The sequence below is a fragment of the Nematostella vectensis genome, chromosome 2, assembly GCF_932526225.1.
Source record: "Nematostella vectensis chromosome 2, jaNemVect1.1, whole genome shotgun sequence".
Lineage (NCBI taxonomy): Eukaryota > Metazoa > Cnidaria > Anthozoa > Actiniaria > Edwardsiidae > Nematostella > Nematostella vectensis.
In genome coordinates, this window is record NC_064035.1 from 9,008,074 (window position 1) to 9,026,588 (window position 18,515).

Here is an 18,515-nt window from a genome sequence, read left to right on the forward strand (position 1 = left end):
CTCACCGTTGCGCTTTTTCTTTGCTAGCCATAATCATTTCTTTGTCCTCCAGCCATCCAAGTTTAACAGGGAAGGAACGCCCTCTCCACTTCATCTTATTTTGTTTTTGAAAGGACAATACAGTACCTCCCGAAAATTCGAGCCTTCGGTAACTCGATGTTCGGCAAAATATCTGTTTCGCATCTCGTTTTTTTTTTTTTTTTTTTTTTTTTTTTTGCCGTTTGGGAAGATGTTAGACCCCTTGGTTGCTGGGAAAAATATCGTCCCGAACGGTTCTGTTGGCAAATTTGTGGAGTCGACCTTGTGCTGGGAATATTTTTTTGGGGGTGCTGGAGCGTACAAAAAATCTTGAGCTCGGGGAAAAATGGTTAAACGGACAATTATTCATGTGCTAAAATGCCTTACCATTGTTAGCTGGAAAAAAAATGTCCTAATGTTGGCTGGGAAAAAAGGAATGGTCCCTCGTATTCAAACGACGAAGTATGCCATTTTAACGTGTTTCGGAAGGTGGGTGGGGGGGGGGGGGGGGGGGGGGGGGGGCTCGTTGTATGCCGCCCTTGACATTCGGTAACTTGAACCCTCGGTAATTCTAGCCTTTGGTAACTCGCGAACACTGTAACTCGAAATGAACGCACGATCCCAGAGTAAATTCCTCTTGGACAGGCAGGCCCTTGGATTCGCTCCACTACACATTTACTGTATAAAGTAAAACATGATGATCAAACCTTTGATACCTATGGTATCTGGAATTGATCGTCAATCTGCTTCCATTCAATTACTTCTCGGCATATATCGACAATTCATTCGAAATTCATCTGCGATCGATCGATGAATCGAAAGCATTTTGATATATTTGTATATCGGCTATATGGATTAATTATTTTCATTATTGTGGGAAAAGAATATAGCGAAAAAATATAAACCTTAATAAAAAAAATCGAAAGGCCTCGACGATTTCGTTTTGGGAGATTGAAAACTTGTCGTTCTCCCGTTCTTGAATCATCTACTTCTCTTCCGTCATCTATGGACCACGTAAAAACACGTCACACCTCCAAATCCGCCCACTCATTGTCGCACTCACTGACGTCGTTGCGTTACACATGAGAGGGAGGGCTTATTTCTGTGACTAGCTGTCACGCAATAAGGTTCAAACAACCGCCGTGTGTTGTACTGTTAATATACTGGTAACAGAGCGAGGCTGTGATGCCCAATTCAGAGTACTTGTGTAGGTGATGGGAGAGGGGTACAGCAGTGTATCCTTTTGTTTGTCGACGTTGCATTCTATGGAAGTTTTATTCTATCGAACAAATGAAGACTTGACTCGTTTAAATATGGTCTTGATGTTAGTTGATTCTCCATATTCTAGGATTTTGGCCTTCACTGAGTTCTTTGGTCTCGATACACTTACGTAAACGTCCTACACATGTTGAAATATGAGTCGTGCTATAGCTAACGACCACTACCCTCCCGCCCCCACCGATAATCTCGTGATTTCCACCTGAGGGAATAAAATTTCTCGCTTCGTTCGACGTCTTTTGTTGTTATTTTCCACTCGTAAAATGCAATGTTTACGCTATTTTAAGTAACAGCATGTTGTGTAATCTTTGGCGATTTCCAGGTGGCTGTTAATTTTGGTAGAACAACAGGTTCTTCGCAATAACAACCTACACTTACCCATCCCTCCTGCTTAAAATAGTAAACCATTCCCCCCCTCAGCCTACCCCGCTGTGTAGCACGATTTTGTTTATTGATGTGAAGACTGTCGATTGGCTTCTCATACCAACTAGACCAATCAAAAAGTGAGAGTCGATCATGTGACCTCAAGACAATGACAACATTTCTGGGGTTTCGTTCAAGTAGCAGGGGCAAAGCATAGTGAGTTCAGTAGCAGAGAACACAGCTAGCCATCTAAGTTTACGCGGAACCCATATAAAATTTTACTTGTTTACTTTAATTTTACCCTACCGAAGCCTTCCTGTAGTTCTGTTTGAGCAAAACAAAGGCAGAAAGGGGTTAAACAATGACAGAGGAACCAGATCCCTCAAGTATAACCGAGGTTGATCAATCTACAATGGATGGTAATGAAGGAGACGATGAGCGCGATGGAGACGAAAGAACAAGCGAGCATAGCGGTACAGAAATGCCCGAGAAGAACTACACAAGCGACCAAGTGACAGCCAATCATGACAAGAAAGAAGACTCCAGCGATAGGTTTGACAAGTCTGGCGTGAAGCCCATGCCTATCAGTAAGAAACATCGGAGGGGTTCTAGACGTTGTCGTAAAAAGAAGTACAAACCTTACACCAAAATGACGTGGGACGAAAAAAAAGCTCGGCTGGAACTGGACGCGAAAAAGGCTACGAAAATGCGAGAGCAGTACATGCACGAGAAAGGAAGACCTGCTGCACCTTATAACACTACACAATTTCTAATGGATGAACACGATCAAGAAGAACCCGACCTAGGGGCGCATTCGCATATGCAGTCGGACGGGGAAGACGACACTTCTAATTCGACCGGTCGGCCGAGGTTACAGTCACAATCTATGGACGATTCTGATTTAGAAGACTACAATGAATCCCCTGAAGACGAGATATATGAGCAGCAGTTTTTCGAGAAAGACTTTACTGAAGCGTATGAGCAAGTACACGCTGAAAGTTTATACTCGATGAACAAAGACGCTCTAGTACGGGAATGCATGTGTTTGGAGGAGAGAGTGGAGACGTTGGAAAGACAAATGCGGGAAAAAGACCGCTGCAAAAATGGTCTAGTTAGACAAACCTCTCTGGAAGAACTAGCTCTTAAACTGAACAGTGAGAGCAGTAGTGGGAATTCAGATGATAACAGTAGTACGAGAGCGAACGAAGATGTGCTATCGAGTCTGCAATCTGAACTGAATCGCTTACGGAGTGAGAACGAAAGACTGAGGCTTGAAAATACAAACCTTACTAAGACTGTACCTACAAATGTATAGTATAGACAGACATATATAAATTTAACTTATACATGATCCGTGTGTTCTGTTTTCATACAAAAAGGTAAAACCCGGCAAATTTCGCGCGACTATGTTTACAAAAACCCACCCACGTACGAAAGTGCATATCTTATAGAATAAGTGAAAAAACCTTAAGTTTCTTAAGTAGAATGAATAAAAACCGAGTGATATTGATCCTGTTGTTCATTTTTTAGGGGTTATAGCTGCTAGATTGTTGTTTGTTTGGGATTATTTATATATTTGGCAAATTAGCCAATGACACTTCAATGTGACACATGTTGTCTAGCGCACCTTCTATTAGCATATTGGCGACTAATGGGTAGAAATTGAGTCTGTTTTCAGCTATTCTTTTATTTTCACAATTGCTCATGGATTTAAGACCTAGTTAAGTGATTTTTTAGAACTTGTCAATTCAAGAATAAAAGACTGGAAAGACTTCCTGTGATGATCCATGGGGGGGGGGGGGGGGGGGGGGTGTCACCTGTCAAAGGTGGTGGGGTAGGAAAGATTGTTTTTTTTTGTTTAAATAACATCACTCTTAATTTCAATATGATAGTATTATCAAAAATATATATATATTATTGCACTTTATTGGTAACTAAGTGTTTGTACAAAAGTTTACACTTGGAGAGGCATTTTACAACACAAGCTTCTATGCCATGTTTACAGAGACTTTAAATATAACAGCCCTACTATTCATTCAGAGGCAACCTGAAAGAACTACAAGGGAAAATCCAGAGTTTCCCAAAGGCACTATTTTATTAAACATTTAATGTTCGGACATCAATTTATATTTTTGATCTCCTGTACTTTTCTTCTAATTTCTCCCAAAAAGTGGGATTGGGAGATCTGACAAATACCACAAATTCTTATTAAATCACTTGAGATCTTAAAAGAGCGTAGCATTTTAACCCTTAGCATGGCACATGGAATGTGCACAAGTCAGACCCATAACTGCTCATATACTTGTTTTCAGTCACATAAGATTGTCTGAAGTTTTGATGGTGCCTTTCTGCGCTCTCTTATTGGTTGGTGGTCTAAAAGGCATTGTGACAGCAAATGGCTTCCATCAAACACAAAAGAAGAGCACAAGGTGCCTGTGTGATTAAAAACTAGTAAAACTACCCTGAAGCCACTAAAGCAAGAAGAATTTTAGAATGGGATTGGAGTATTTTGTTGGGTGTCAAATAGACATTCCTGCCTCTTTCTTTCTTCCTATCTTTCTGCAATAATGCAAGTATAAAAAATAAATTGCATATATACATAAAACTTAACAACGCATGGGGGACATTTACATCTCAGTCACTCTCATTATCACTACTTTCTATAATCTTTTTCGTCTTCTTCTTTTCCTTCCGTGTATTTCCTTCACTTAGAAGGCGTTTACGACTTGGTTCTTCAATAGACTCTTCTTCTGAATCCTTTCCCTCCTTAGCATTCATAAGGCGTTCCTCTCCTTCATTGTCACTTTCAAGATCTCCCAAGCCTTCCTCCTCGCCATCGTCTTCCTCTGAGGAATAGGCTCCTGCAGTTTCAATAAGACAGAATAAATTTATTGGCTTTACAAAAAAAATACTTCTGACTACTTCAAAGAAATGAACTAACCCTTCTACCCACTTCAATGATAAATATGAACTCCCTTTCTAACAAAAAAAATACTACTTACTCCTTTAAAGAAATGAACTAACCCTCCTACCCACTTCAATGATAAATATGAACTCCCTTTCTAACAAAAAAAAATACTACTTACTCCTTTAAAGAAATGAACTAACCCTCCTACCCACTTCAATGATAAGTATGAACTCCCTTTCTAACAAAAAAAACTACTTACTCCTTTAAAGAAATGAACTAACCCTCCTACTCACTTCAATGATAAATATGAACTCCCTTTCTAACAAAAAAAAAATACTACTTACTCCTTTAAAGAAATGAACTAACCCTCCTACCCACTTCAATGATAAGTATGAACTCCCTTTCTAATAAAAAAAATACTACTTACTCATTTAAAGAAATGAACTAACCCTCCTACCCACTTCAATGATAAATATGAACTCCCTTTCTAACAAAAAAAATACTACTTACTCCTTTAAAGAAATGAACTAACCCTCCTACCCACTTCAATGATAAATATGAACTCCCTTTCTAACAAAAAAAAAATACTACTTACTCCTTTAAAGAAATGAACTAACCCTCCTACCCACTTCAATGATAAGTATGAACTCCCTTTCTAACAAAAAAAACTACTTACTCCTTTAAAGAAATGAACTAACCCTCCTACCCACTTCAATGATAAATATGAACTCCCTTTCTAACAAAAAAAAAATACTACTTACTCCTTTAAAGAAATGAACTAACCCTCCTACCCACTTCAATGATAAGTATGAACTCCCTTTCTAATAAAAAAAATACTACTTACTCATTTAAAGAAATGAACTAACCCTCCTACCCACTTCAATGATAAATATGAACTCCCTTTCTAACAAAAAAAATACTACTTACTCCTTTAAAGAAATGAACTAACCCTCCTACCCACTTCAATGATAAATATGAACTCCCTTTCTAACAAAAAAAATACTACTTACTCCTTTAAAGAAATGAACTAACCCTCCTACCCACTTCAATGATAAGTATGAACTCCCTTTCTAATAAAAAAAATACTACTTACTCCTTTAAAGAAATGAACTAACCCTCCTACCCACTTCAATGATAAATATGAACTCCCTTTCTAACAAAAAAAATACTACTTACTCCTTTAAAGAAATGAACTAACCCTCCTACCCACTTCAATGATAAATATGAACTCCCTTTCTAACAAAAAAATACTACTTACTCCTTTAAAGAAATGAACTAACCCTCCTACCCACTTCAATGATAAATATGAACTCCCTTTCTAACAAAAAAAAATACTACTTACTCCTTTAAAGAAATGAACTAACCCTCCTACCCACTTCATTGATAAATATAAACTCCCTTGCTAACAAAAAAAATACTACTTACTCATTTAAAGAAATGAACTAACCCTCCTACCCACTTCAATGATAAATATGAACTCCCTTTCTAACAAAAAAAAAAACTTACTCATTTAAAGAAATGAACTAACCCTCCTACCCACTTCAATGATAAATATGAACTCCCTTTCTAACAAAAAAAAAAAACCTTACTCATTTAAAGAAATGAACTAACCCTCCTACCCACTTCAATGATAAATATGAACTCCCTTTCTAACAAAAAAAAAAATACTACTTACTCCTTTAAAGAAATGAACTAACCCTCCTACCCACTTCAATGATAAATATGAACTCCCTTTCTAATAAGCCCCTTATTTTATGGGGTGGGGAGAGGTTGAGATTTATAATAAAAATCTTACCACCCCCAATAGAAAAAATGGGGATTTATTAAATATTTTTTAAATAAAAAATGAGGTAATGGTACTTGGTCAAAAAGTGGACCTTGTGATGCATCCCACAGAGGCATCCAACAGCCAGCTATTAGGAACAAGAGGCGTGCAAGAGGCCTATTCAAAGCACCACCAGTACCTTTTGCAAGTTCTTCTTTGTACTTCTTTTTTATCTTTAGCAGACTCTGTTCCAGGTCCTCGTCATCATCTTCCCCTGCCTCTAGATAGCTTGAATTGAGACCTCTTGCTTGACTCCTCTCACGCATTCGCCTCTGCTGGTTTTCAAGCCGTAGCTGAGATCGTAGTCTTTCTTCCTCTTTCTGAAAACAAAAAAAATAAGAAAATCTTATTGTTATTGACTAGTGGTCATATGGTCATATGTATTTTTTGTTCATTATTCTGCCTTCAAGCCAAATCTTACTTAACATAAAATTGAAAATGGTAATACCTTAATCATTTCACTTCGTTGAGCCTCTGGGTCCTGTCCTGCTGCAGGGAGCATCTTTATCTTTTGTGCTTTTAATGCACGATCTGCAATAGACAAGGTCATCTTACGGTGGGTCTGGCTTGCGGTGGAATGAGGCCTGAAGGTTAACTTCTCCTTAAAGACAGCTTGCCCCTGTAGACCAGTTCCCTGAAATAGCACAGTGTACATACTGAAATATTGATATATCATTTTGATAACATGATTAGGAGGACTCTTAATATAATAATAACAAGCAGATATCTTACTAGTTATGAGCTTTTTTCAAAAAAAGAAACAAAAGCAACTAAAATATTTTCCTCAGTGAAACATTGTAACACAGCTCCAAAATTATACACTGTGTACTCATGATAAGATTATGTCTCGGTATGTATGCATCCCTTTAAAAATCCTGACACATCTTCCAATCTTTCTCTAGATTATCTGGAGCATAGGGCTGGGCAAAGACCCCCTCCCTCCCCCCCCCCCCATCATTTTTAGAAATTTTGCTTAAGGAGGCTCGTTAGTAATTCTTTACAGCATTTTTTTATTTTACTTTATTTGATGGGCTACTGTTTTATTCTATTTATCGGTAACCGATTCAAAGTTATTTAACATATGAACAGACCAGTATTTTATGAACTTTCCAATATATTTTAAAAAATAACTGATACTTTTTCTTTAAATTTGCAAAGAGACTATACTAAGGCATGATGGGGAACATGGTGGCAAGTCTAAACTGACCATGTTATTTTTTTGTCCAAAAACTTCATTTTCTACCTTTGCAACGGGCAACATTGCCTTAAATTTATTTTTAGAGAAAGCAGATACACCTTTGTTGTTTTCAGCAAATGAAAGCTTAGTGGTTGTCTTCATATATACGCAAAGGACAGAGGTATAGATTATTTCCATTATGCATTACCAAAGAGAGAATTCGTACAATTATTATTTAGATTTCGAATCCTCTTGAAAATTCAATGTCTTCGCTTAAAAATCGACAAATAAGCAATTTTGTGCTTCTTTGTTTTAGTGGAGCTTAGGGGACCCTACAATACAGTTATCCAATACAGTTATACAATATTGGAATAAAGTATTTTTAACCCGTTCTCTGGATAAAAACCACTTCATTCTCGATGTTGTATTTCGGGATAGGAACAGAATTTGGCAAATGACTGTATTCTAGGGTCCCCTAAGCTCCTCTAAAACGAGAAAGCACAGAATTTCTTATTCCAAATCTAAATAATAATTGTTGAGTTCGCTCTTTGGTCATGTCTAATCAAAATAATCTATACACCTGTCCTTTGTATATATATGAAGAAAACCACTGAGCTTTCATGGGCTAAGACAAATTGAAGGATAACACAATGTTGCCAAAGCAAGGGTAGAAAATGAAGTATGCTGACAAAAAAAATTTACAGGTCAGTTTAGACTTGCCACTATGATCCCCATTATGCCTAAGTTATGTTTCTACACAAATTTTAAGAAAAAGCATGGGTTATTTTTGGAATTATATTAGAAGAGTTAATAAAATTTAATGGTCTATTCATATATTTTAAATCGGTTACCGATAAATAAAATAAAACAGAGGCACATCACATTCGGATAATTAAATATCATCCCCTGAAAACATAAATGAAATCAGACGAGATTTGAGACTACTTAATGTCAATTTTTTTAACAAGTTAATAAAAAAAATGCTATAAAGAATTACTAACGAGCCTCCTTAAAATGTATAAGACATTTAAGAAAATCGTACGAAAACCTTGCTTTGGCCATCCCTTATTAAAACTCCTGGATCCGCCCATGATGAGAGCAAAATAAAATATACTATCATCTATTTCAGCCATTATTTGGTGAGGGTTGTCCAACACTGTCTCACATTGGCCATTTCGAAATGGCCATTTGTCAAGCACTAGTGGCAAATGGCCAAATGGTAAAATAACACTGTAGCATAGGACTTAAGGGGAGGGGTGGTCCTATAGACCCATACTTAGCATATATAGGAGCTATTCAGAATTACAAGTACCAAGGTATAGCAGACACATAGCACTGGAAGTACCATGGCAGTGTTGACTGTCTGCTATATGTATGGTGGACCACCACTCCCCATTACTTTTCACCATATCCACCATTTCCACCATTTGCCACATAGCCCTATGCCATGGCCATGGTACTTGCAGTGCTGACTGTTTGCTATAGGTATGGTGAACCACCCCTCCCCCTTACTTTTCATTATATCCATGCCTTGGCCATGGTACTTGCAGTGCTATGTGTCTGCTATGTATAGTGGACCACCCCTCCCCCTTGCTTTTCACCATTTCCACCATTTGCCAAATAGCCCTATCTCTTGGCCGTGGTACTTTCAGTGTTGACTGTCTTCAATGTATGATGGACCACCCCACCCCCTTGCTTTTCACCATATCCACCATTTCCACCATATCCACCATTTACCACATAGCCCTATCCCTTGGCCATGGTACTTGCAGTGCTATGTGTCTACTATAGGTATGGTGGACCACCCCTCCCCCTTGCTTTTCACCATATCCACCATATCCACCATTTGCCACATAGCCCTATGCCATGGCCATGGTACTTGCAGTGCTATGTGTCTACTATAGGTATGGTGAACCACCCCTCCCCCTTACTTTTCACCATATCCACCATTTCCACCATATCCACCATTTACCACATAGCCCTATGCCATGGCCATGGTACTTGCAGTGCTATGTGTCTACTATAGGTATGGTGAACCACCCCTCCCCCTTGCTTTCCACCATATCCACCATTTGCCACATAGCCCTATGCCATGGCCATGGTACTTGAAGTGCTATGTGTCTACTATAGGTATGGTGAACCACCCCTCCCCCTTACTTTCCACCATATCCACCATTTACCACATAGCCCTATCCCTTGGCCATGGTACTTGCAGTGCTATGTGTCTACTATAGGTATGGTGGACCACCCCTCCCCCTTGCTTTTCACCATATCCACCATTTCCACCATATCCACCATTTACCACATAGCCCTATGCCATGGCCATGGTACTTGCAGTGCTATGTGTCTACTATAGGTATGGTGAACCACCCCTCCCCCTTGCTTTCCACCATATCCACCATTTGCCACATAGCCCTATGCCATGGCCATGGTACTTGAAGTGCTATGTGTCTACTATAGGTATGGTGAACCACCCCTCCCCCTTACTTTTCACCATATCCACCATTTCCACCATATCCACCATTTACCACATAGCCCTTCCCTTGGCCATGGTACTTGCAGTGCTATGTGTCTACTATAGGTATGGTGGACCACCCCTCCCCCTTACTTTTCACCATATCCACCATTTCCACCATATCCACCATTTACCACATAGCCCTTCCCTTGGCCATGGTACTTGCAGTGCTATGTGTCTACTATAGGTATGGTGGACCACCCCTCCCCCTTGGAGGGGTGGTGCACCATACCTCCAGTATTGGACAGTATTGTTTTTGGTATGATTGGTTACCTGTTGAACAAACAGGTGGTTAAAATCCCCTTCAATTCTGGTCTTTTGAATATCAAACACTTCTGCTCCAACAAGCAAGGAAAGAGAGCCATCAGACCACCGCACAATTCTGGCATTGCTCTCTTTGATTTCATTATCATCAGAATATTTGCCATATCTCCAACGAATAGTGTTCTCAACCTAAAATAAGATTAAGATTGTGTACTAATTAGTAACCCTGATTGCACCTATTCTTGGTGATATCTTTACTCTGGATTAAAGCTCTAATCGCTTGTATTGAATTCTGTACCACAGGACAGAAGGAAGCTTACCCAAACTCCCCCCCTAGTAGAGTGAAACACAGTCATATCTTGAACATACTGTAATGACACCCTTGGGACCATACAGAGAAAGGAGAGTTAAACCACATTATTCAGTGCAGACAGAGTCCAAATTATGCACATTTATGCATGGCATTGTCTAAAACAGTTTAGTCCACTGGAGTGCAAAAAGAGGTAAATCGGCAAAACAATGGGAGAGAACCATGCCATGCATAAATTTTTCATAGTATTGGACTATTATAGGTGAGAGATGAGAGAGTTGACAGCCTATAGCTAAAGGTGGGCATGCTTTATATAAAGAATGATCAGATTCTGAACACCACCTCTCACCAAAGCCTGGCTATTCCAGTTTGATTAATCATCTTTGGAACTTTACTTTGTTAGTGGTTTAGAATTCAAGTTTACATTTAACATTGATTTCATGGACCATGATTGAATATGGGTGCTTTCTGATGGCAACTTAGTTGTTCAAGACAGCAGACAAAAGACAGACATGCAAAAAAATGAATACACCTATTTCAAATAAGATTTCACTGGAGAGTCAATGTGACGTAACCCAATGTAGTTCAAAGGTAACACATAAATGGCTGAATCACGGTCTCCCACTGGCGCTATATACAGAAATCCCACAGATTTGTAATTGAGTAGATTTGTTTTCATTCACACTTATTTGCTATAAAATATATGATAAGAATGAAGGAAAGCAGGGTATGACACATTGATTCTCAGAGTGCAACCTTATTTAAAATGGGTAGCTTATGAAGTATTTTTACCTTAAGTTTTAACCTTGCCCTTCCTTCTTCATCTAGAATTTCATCATCCTCAACATCATCTTCATACAATGCTGGGTCAAATGGCTTAGTTTCAAGACTAAGAAAATTAGGAAGTTTAGAGAAATACAATTCAGATCCTAAAGCCACTCTGCAATAAGGTATTGTAACATCTATTCTGGTCTCCTCCTCTTCCTCCTCCTCTTCCCCCTCTTCTCTGGGAACCCTTGCTTGTGTTTCCTCTTTAGATTCAACTTCGCGTGCATTATCCTCCTATGACAGAAATCAGGAGTAAGCAAAGTCTTATGCTGTGTTTACACTTGAGCGTCAACCTAGGTTCAGTTTGTGGTTAACTGAACCCTGGTTAGGAGATCATTCAGCTGGAACAGCGCCGGTGTTATCAATTTGAATTCTGAGGTCAAATTGCTGCTGCAATTATTGAGATTTTTCTGGCCGTTCTTGTTATTCTGTGGTGGCTTCTGCTTACAAGATTCACTATAATTCAAGATGATCTTTTAGGGATCACCTTGCCTGATGTTTTCCCTGATGTTTGTCGTTTTTGTTTTTATTGTTTGCACTAGTACGTTAGGGATTCGCAGTCCCTTGACTTGGAAACTAGTTTGTTGTAAATTATTGTGTAAAATGTCCAGCAAAATGCGTGGATCTCAAAAACATGTGGTAATCTCATGACTATTGAGTAAACACTATTTGAGGAATGACTGACATCGGAAAGCGATAGCTGACAACAACTGTCAACAGATTTGCCTGTAACCTTGGTTGAGTATGCTCAACCATGCCTCCTGGAAAAAAATCTTTATAAAGTTTCCAGGAAACTTTATTTGCAAGTCTTACTTTTCATGACTGTTACTTTGATACAGACCTTCTCCTCATCAGAAGATAACTCTTCATCTTCTCCAAACAAGTCAGCGTGTGATACTTTCTGCTTCGAAGACGTCGAATCCTGGTCCTAACACACAAAAGGGAATGTTTTAGATTGTTGTGTTTTAGATGATAAAGATTTAAGAGACACTAACAGACTATAGCTCACCATATCCTGGTCATTCTCACTATCGCCTTGGCCCTTGTAGGAACCTTCATTTTTACCGCTTTCCTTTTCATCGCCGCTATCCTCGTCGCTTCTACCTCGACTCTCGCTGTCTTTAAGTTCTTTGTCCTCATCTTCCCCTTCACTCGGCGAGTCGCCAAACAACTCGTTCATTCGAGCTTTCTCGTCTGTTTCCCGGGCCGATTTTGCTCTGTCTTCATCTTCACTATCATCTAAGTCGCTCCCAAAGACGTCTTCTAGTGACATCTTTCTTAATTTTGCGATAAGCAGTTAAAAATTTTAGCTTCTCTGAAACGATTCTTGGTGAACACGAGCAGAGCAATTATTACCAGGCGTTCGTCGGCACAAAGGACAGGGACTGGACATAGAGATGGACTGGACTGGGAAATATAAGACGGCTAAGAAATCATTAACTGAGAGCTAATGGACTGAAAATTCACGAGGTGGAAAAACATGGATTGCGAAATTATGGGCTGAGAAATCACGAACTGAGAATTTATGGGCTGAGAAATTATGGATTCAGGGTTCAGCGCGCACAAAGCAAGCAACAATAACAAAACATAGCACGCCTTTTGCAAAAACTTTGAAAACGCAAAGCAAAAGACTCCAAAGCAAAATCTATCAGAAAAAACTGATGAATACAATGAGCAAAAGCTGTAATCTTGTCACAGTTGAGATTCTGGTGTTGTGACGGCTTTGGTTTACATTTTGTCGAGTACTAATGGGGCGGATCCAGGAGTCCAAAAATTGGGGGCCGAGGGTTCAGTTAAGGGGACTGGATTTATTGTTTTTTCCCTGAATTTCCTTATATTTTCTGTCATTTCAAAGCCAAATATCTGAAAATAGGGGGATGGGGCCCGCTCTCCCCACACCTAGATCCGTCCCCCTGATCTATGAGAAAAAAATTGCGGGAAATTTGAAGAAGTGAACCGATTAAAATTTATTTTCATGATCTTCCAAGCTAGACAAAATAGTTGAGGATCATGTTGGTGACCAAATTAGTGAGAGGAGATTAGGGACAAGTAAAGGGCAGGTACTATGGAGAGGGAGGGGCTGGGGGGCCGCTGCCTCACAACGTTTTGCGACAGAAACAAGTCAAATACTATGATTTATTCCTTTTTTCAATTGTCCCCCACACACACACACACACACACACTTTTCAACATACTTTGCGGTCCCTGAGGGGAGGCAACAGACCCAAGGGGATTGGCAGGAGGGAATAGGGGTAGAGAAAGTAAAGGAAAGGGATGAGGGACCAACCAAGATCCATCATGCCTCATGATCAATCGTCTCACAAGTACATCATTTTTATTGCATGGTACTTTACCTATTACATTCAAATTACATTAATATAGTGTGGTAAGGGAGCAATGATTAAAAACTGAGTGCAATCTTAGAGAATACACACTTTTCGATGTTTAAGTAAAACACACTTGTGTGCAGTCTACTGGTGATTTACCTGGATGCCAGGCAGTATGAGTTAATTATATTGCTACTTCTCATAAGTAAATTCTAGCCAGACCCATACAACAGTGCCCATAGCACTGGGGATCTGGAAAATAATACCAGCCATACAGTAGCTCATTAATTTCACCAAGTCAAATCCTGTTTATGAGTGAATTGGTGATACAATCCAAGATGTTTTAAAAAACGTTTCTTTTTGTTTCCTGTTTTAGGAAAATAGGGTATTTCAACAGTGGAGTGTTTAATAAGTACCAGGGATGCTTGTCGTACTGCTTTTTCATGTGTATTTTGGCAAAAACATTTTTCATATATAGTGTTTTTCTAAACAATCTGGAAAGCAAGCCAATTCCCTACTTGGTTTATAATGACATTTCTGATGGCACACATTCTTATGAATAAAAATTCCTAAAACTTTATGGTAACATTGGTTTTATACATATTTTACACAGTTTTTTAAAAATATTTGAGTTCTGTAAACAAGCATTCCAGTACCATAACCTTGTTATTAGCCCCAATCCAAAAAATTCTAGGGGAGTGATGAGATTGGGTAACCAGTTTGAGTACAGTACTTTTCCATTGTATAGTTTGTTTGGTGTTTTGCTTGCCAGCCACTCAGAAATATAAGAAATGATACATAGGTCTTATATACTGCTCTTCAATCTGTGCATTCAGATTTGATTTGTATAGTTAAGTTTTTCTCTGTTGGCTCCTGAAAAAAAAAGTTTGAAAATTTGACTATTGAAAACCCTTGATATTAACAGAATGTATGGGAAATCTGAAATAAATAAAGGAAAAAAAAACAATGGAAAACAATGTTGAATATCTAGGATTGAATTGTTGTTTACCATACCCAATGAGCTTATTGGCACATCAAATCTGCTATAAGAGGGTAAGATTGAATTTACAGACAATCAACTCCCGTTAGGAGTCAGTATTGCTCCTTACCTTTTCTAGGTGAGTAGGCTTTCCCTTCCCGCTATTACTGCCTTGATCCTCAGAAACAGACTGGTCAAGCTCTTTGAACCGCTTTAAATCAGATATGACATTTTGCAAAGAGCCAACCCTTTTCTTATTTACCCTACCTAAACAAAAAAAATATTGGTTATTGCTCAGACATTGGTAAACACCGTACTACAGAAACATTAACAAGACATCAGAACACTGTTCTAAGGTGACATCAACAAGACATTTGATAACACTGTACTCCCAGGGGGGTTCTTCCCATGTTAAACTGATAGGGATGCTTGTCAATCGAGCAGACATTGGTAACACAGTACTACAGAGACATCAACAATACATTGGTAACACTGTAATTCCGACACATCGAGCAGACATTGGTAAAACTGTAATATAGAGACAAAATTCTGGGACACTGAAGGAGAGTTGATAGCTATAAAGGTGGTTACCATGTTTGGGCGTCCGCTTAGGTCCCTGCCATTCGTCACTATCATCCATGTAATCGAAAGCTGAGGCCTCTACAGACCTGGAAAACCAATAAATGCAAATCAAAGGAAAGAAAATAGGCATCCTAAGATGTTAAATGTAGTATTACTCGGGTTCATGTGTTCCGTTATGACTTTAGGAGTGAATGCTTATCTATCATACTTACCTATCGTTGGCATAGTTTTGCTTTTTTTCATCAATCTCCCCGTCAGCATTTCTATCTTCCTCGTCTTCTTTGCGCTTTTGCTTCACAGGTAAGTCATCTTTTCGCTGTTTACGGTATTCCTCTAGTTTGATCTCAATAACTCCATCTTGCTCTATCTGTTTGTAGTGCTTTAAAATTTGAATAGGAATATCGCCTGTTGAATTCCCCTTGAACGCTTTCAACTCCTCGTCCCTTTCATCGTCGCTATTCTCAATAACCCAATACTTCCCTCCACCTTCCATAGCTATTCTTCAGTTCCATAAGCGGTGAAGTCAGACAGACCAAACACTTATCAGATAGTGCTTTATTGAGAATAAACGGCTTCTTGCAAAAAGACGCCAACTGTCACAAAGGACGCCATATTGATGTAGTAGGAACGAAAACTGCTGACCAACACAGGAAACCCAAGCTCCGTCCTTTGTTTTTTGCGATAAATATTTTTGTTGTAAACAACTTCTGGAGCTCTCCTTTTATTTTATTTGTATTCAAACTGTATTCAAATTTGTATTCAAAATGTGCTCTATAAATTTTAAAGTTTTAGATAGAGAGCTAAAAGTGGTCGAGCCATCCTCTCAAAATAAGGTACATTTGTATTGGTACAAATGTGTAAATTATTTAGACCACAGTGAGCAGAAGAGAATTTTTTGTGTCTCTTATAGTGCAAAACTTTATAGGGCTTCTTTATCTAACAAACCAAACTTTAGAAGGAGGCTTGATAAGAGAATAAAAGCCCATGACCTATCACATTCCTAATGACTTTATGCGACTACTGTTGAAGTTGTGGCTTCACATTGTGAAAACGCAAGTCTGTCTAATAAAGCAAAATAAAGGCTTTCTTCTAAAATGGTCAATTCCCAACTCTTCCTGATAAAAAACTTTAGCAAATTCAAAATTTGCTTGCTAAGCTCAGGAACCTACATATAAAAAGTTGTTTACATTTTCAATTTTCAACAGATGATATTTTGATCTATTTATAAATATTGAGTACTTTCTGTAATCATGTCAAGAGGAACTTTTAAATAACAAGCATCTGTTTGATGGCTAAGTGGAATGGCTCTACTACACATATGGTTCAGCTGTCTAGACTATCAGAGTAATGAACAGAATGTAACCAAAGAAATGAGTAATTCCTAGCATAGCTTGTACAGCTTTGACATTTCAGTGCTTACAGGATTATAATCTGCAATTCATACAAACAGCTGCTGTCAATCAATAGACAATATTTGCTAGAAAGTATTTCTTGGACTAAGGTACCCTAAAGTGATAACAAGTTGCAATATGGAAACTGTATTTCAAAGATATCAGTAGCCTCTTAAAGATCAAACATTTGAAGCTATTACATTTTGAGTAGGAAGCCCTTGTCAAAACTTAATGAGGACATAAAGGTGAGGAAAAATTCTAATACAAACACATTTCCTCCACTTTAGATACATTTCTACTCTAAAAGCAATATTTCTCTGGTAAGCTTTTTAGGGAAAGATAGAAACTTGAATGGACACATAATGTTGCTTCAACATTTAGCCATGGCCTTAGATAACAACAACATGTTTTTAAATACGAAATTTAATGTTATAATGCAATTCTGCTTATTTTACATCACATGTATGACTGGCTTATCAATGCTTCAGCTGTATGCCATCTCAAAGTTAGCAGAGATTAGACTGAGGGATGGTAATCTGTCTCGCTGGATGCACAAAATATAGAGAATGTGATTTTAAGAAATATTGATTGCCCCATATTTATAAGCTTTTGATCCATTAAATGTAAAAATGGATCTTTTAGAGAAAACCGGAAAAAGCACACTCCATATTAGGTTATTCTAATTCTATGAAAGTTACTTATGTGAACAACGCCTCGAAAGACTCATGATACAAAATCGTATAAAAAAACAACTACATATTACAAAGTATACTTCTTTATAGTATAAAGCTTGGTTGTTCTTGAGGTTTTGGCGGGTGTTTACAGTTGATCAACGTTTTTATATTAATCATTGTCGTCTTTTTTTCCGTGCTTGAGAATCCTAGTAAATTTGCTATAGTCCAAAAAGCCTTCTTTATCGATCGGCGCATCGCGGAGAATATCATCGACTTGCTCGTCGGAAAATCTGTCTCCCATGGACATCATGGCCTCTTTCAAAAGATCTTCGTGTATCCGTCCATTGCCGTCTTCATCAAAGCATGCAAATGCATTCCGAATAACATCTTCGGGATCTGTACCATTCAACTTCTCGCCAAACAGAGTGAGAAACATGGTAAAGTTGATGGGTCCTGGAGACTCTTTCACCATTTCTTCGAGGTAGCCATCAGTTGGGTCTTTTCCTAGGGAAGCCAACATATCATGAAGATCTTCTTTGTCGATAAAACCGTCGTGGTTTTGATCAATCATATTGAAAGCTTCTTTAAATTCTTGAATTTGGCTTTGGTCAAACATGGCGAAGACATTGGAGGTAGCTCTATGAGCCCTCTTTTTTGTCGTCTTCTTCGTTTTGCGGCTAGCCATGGTGATTTGAAAACCAGCCTTGATGCTTCACCAGTGTAAAAGAGTGGTTGTTACGGTCTTATGAGAACGAAAGAAGCAGATCTATGTGGAATTTAGACTGCTCTTCCGAGCACTCCCAGTAAAGCCGTAATCTGCGAAGCGTCGAAAAATATTTGCAACCGAGTAGATCCCGGATGTTGTACCATATGCTACGTATGCAGACTAAAGCCCCTCCCAGCGTCACGCACGCAACATGTCACGGTCACTGAGCGGGGAGAATTATATTTTTTTTTTATATTCAGGTGCTCTTTTATTATGCTAATGTCTTAGGTTTGTCCCAAATCTAGAAATTGATTTGTGGTACTTATAGGGCCTTAATTTCTTTCTGAGCGACTTGGGTGTAGGCCATATT

General features: G+C 38.6%; 4 protein-coding genes across 4 annotated transcripts; 1 reads left to right on the plus strand and 3 right to left on the minus strand.

Annotated features, from left to right (window-relative positions):
- Positions 1-1,853: 1,853 nt before the first annotated feature.
- Positions 1,854-3,169, plus strand: LOC5516843 (protein HEXIM1). Its single transcript, XM_048723331.1, has one exon. It carries the CDS (start codon positions 2,021-2,023, stop codon positions 2,972-2,974), a length of 954 nt encoding a protein of 317 aa, XP_048579288.1. The 5' UTR covers positions 1,854-2,020; the 3' UTR covers positions 2,975-3,169.
- A 398-nt stretch (positions 3,170-3,567) lies between these two features.
- Positions 3,568-12,862, minus strand: LOC5516792 (RNA polymerase-associated protein LEO1). Its single transcript, XM_001636840.3, has 7 exons — positions 12,496-12,862; positions 12,328-12,414; positions 11,451-11,720; positions 10,358-10,537; positions 6,841-7,026; positions 6,532-6,712; positions 3,568-4,520 (listed from the first exon to the last, which is right to left on the minus strand). Exons 1-7 carry the CDS (start codon positions 12,757-12,759, stop codon positions 4,294-4,296), a joined length of 1,395 nt encoding a protein of 464 aa, XP_001636890.1. The 5' UTR covers positions 12,760-12,862; the 3' UTR covers positions 3,568-4,293.
- Positions 12,863-13,804: 942 nt separating this feature from the next.
- On the minus strand, positions 13,805-16,018 carry LOC5516793. Its single transcript, XM_032386750.2, has 4 exons — positions 15,587-16,018; positions 15,384-15,460; positions 14,923-15,059; positions 13,805-14,686 (listed from the first exon to the last, which is right to left on the minus strand). Exons 1-4 carry the CDS (start codon positions 15,865-15,867, stop codon positions 14,633-14,635), a joined length of 549 nt encoding a protein of 182 aa, XP_032242641.2. The 5' UTR covers positions 15,868-16,018; the 3' UTR covers positions 13,805-14,632.
- Positions 16,019-17,172: 1,154 nt separating this feature from the next.
- On the minus strand, positions 17,173-18,286 carry LOC5516844 (myosin regulatory light chain 12B). The gene has a single exon (XM_001636842.3). It carries the CDS (start codon positions 18,122-18,124, stop codon positions 17,609-17,611), a length of 516 nt encoding a protein of 171 aa, XP_001636892.1. The 5' UTR covers positions 18,125-18,286; the 3' UTR covers positions 17,173-17,608.
- Positions 18,287-18,515: the final 229 nt, after the last annotated feature.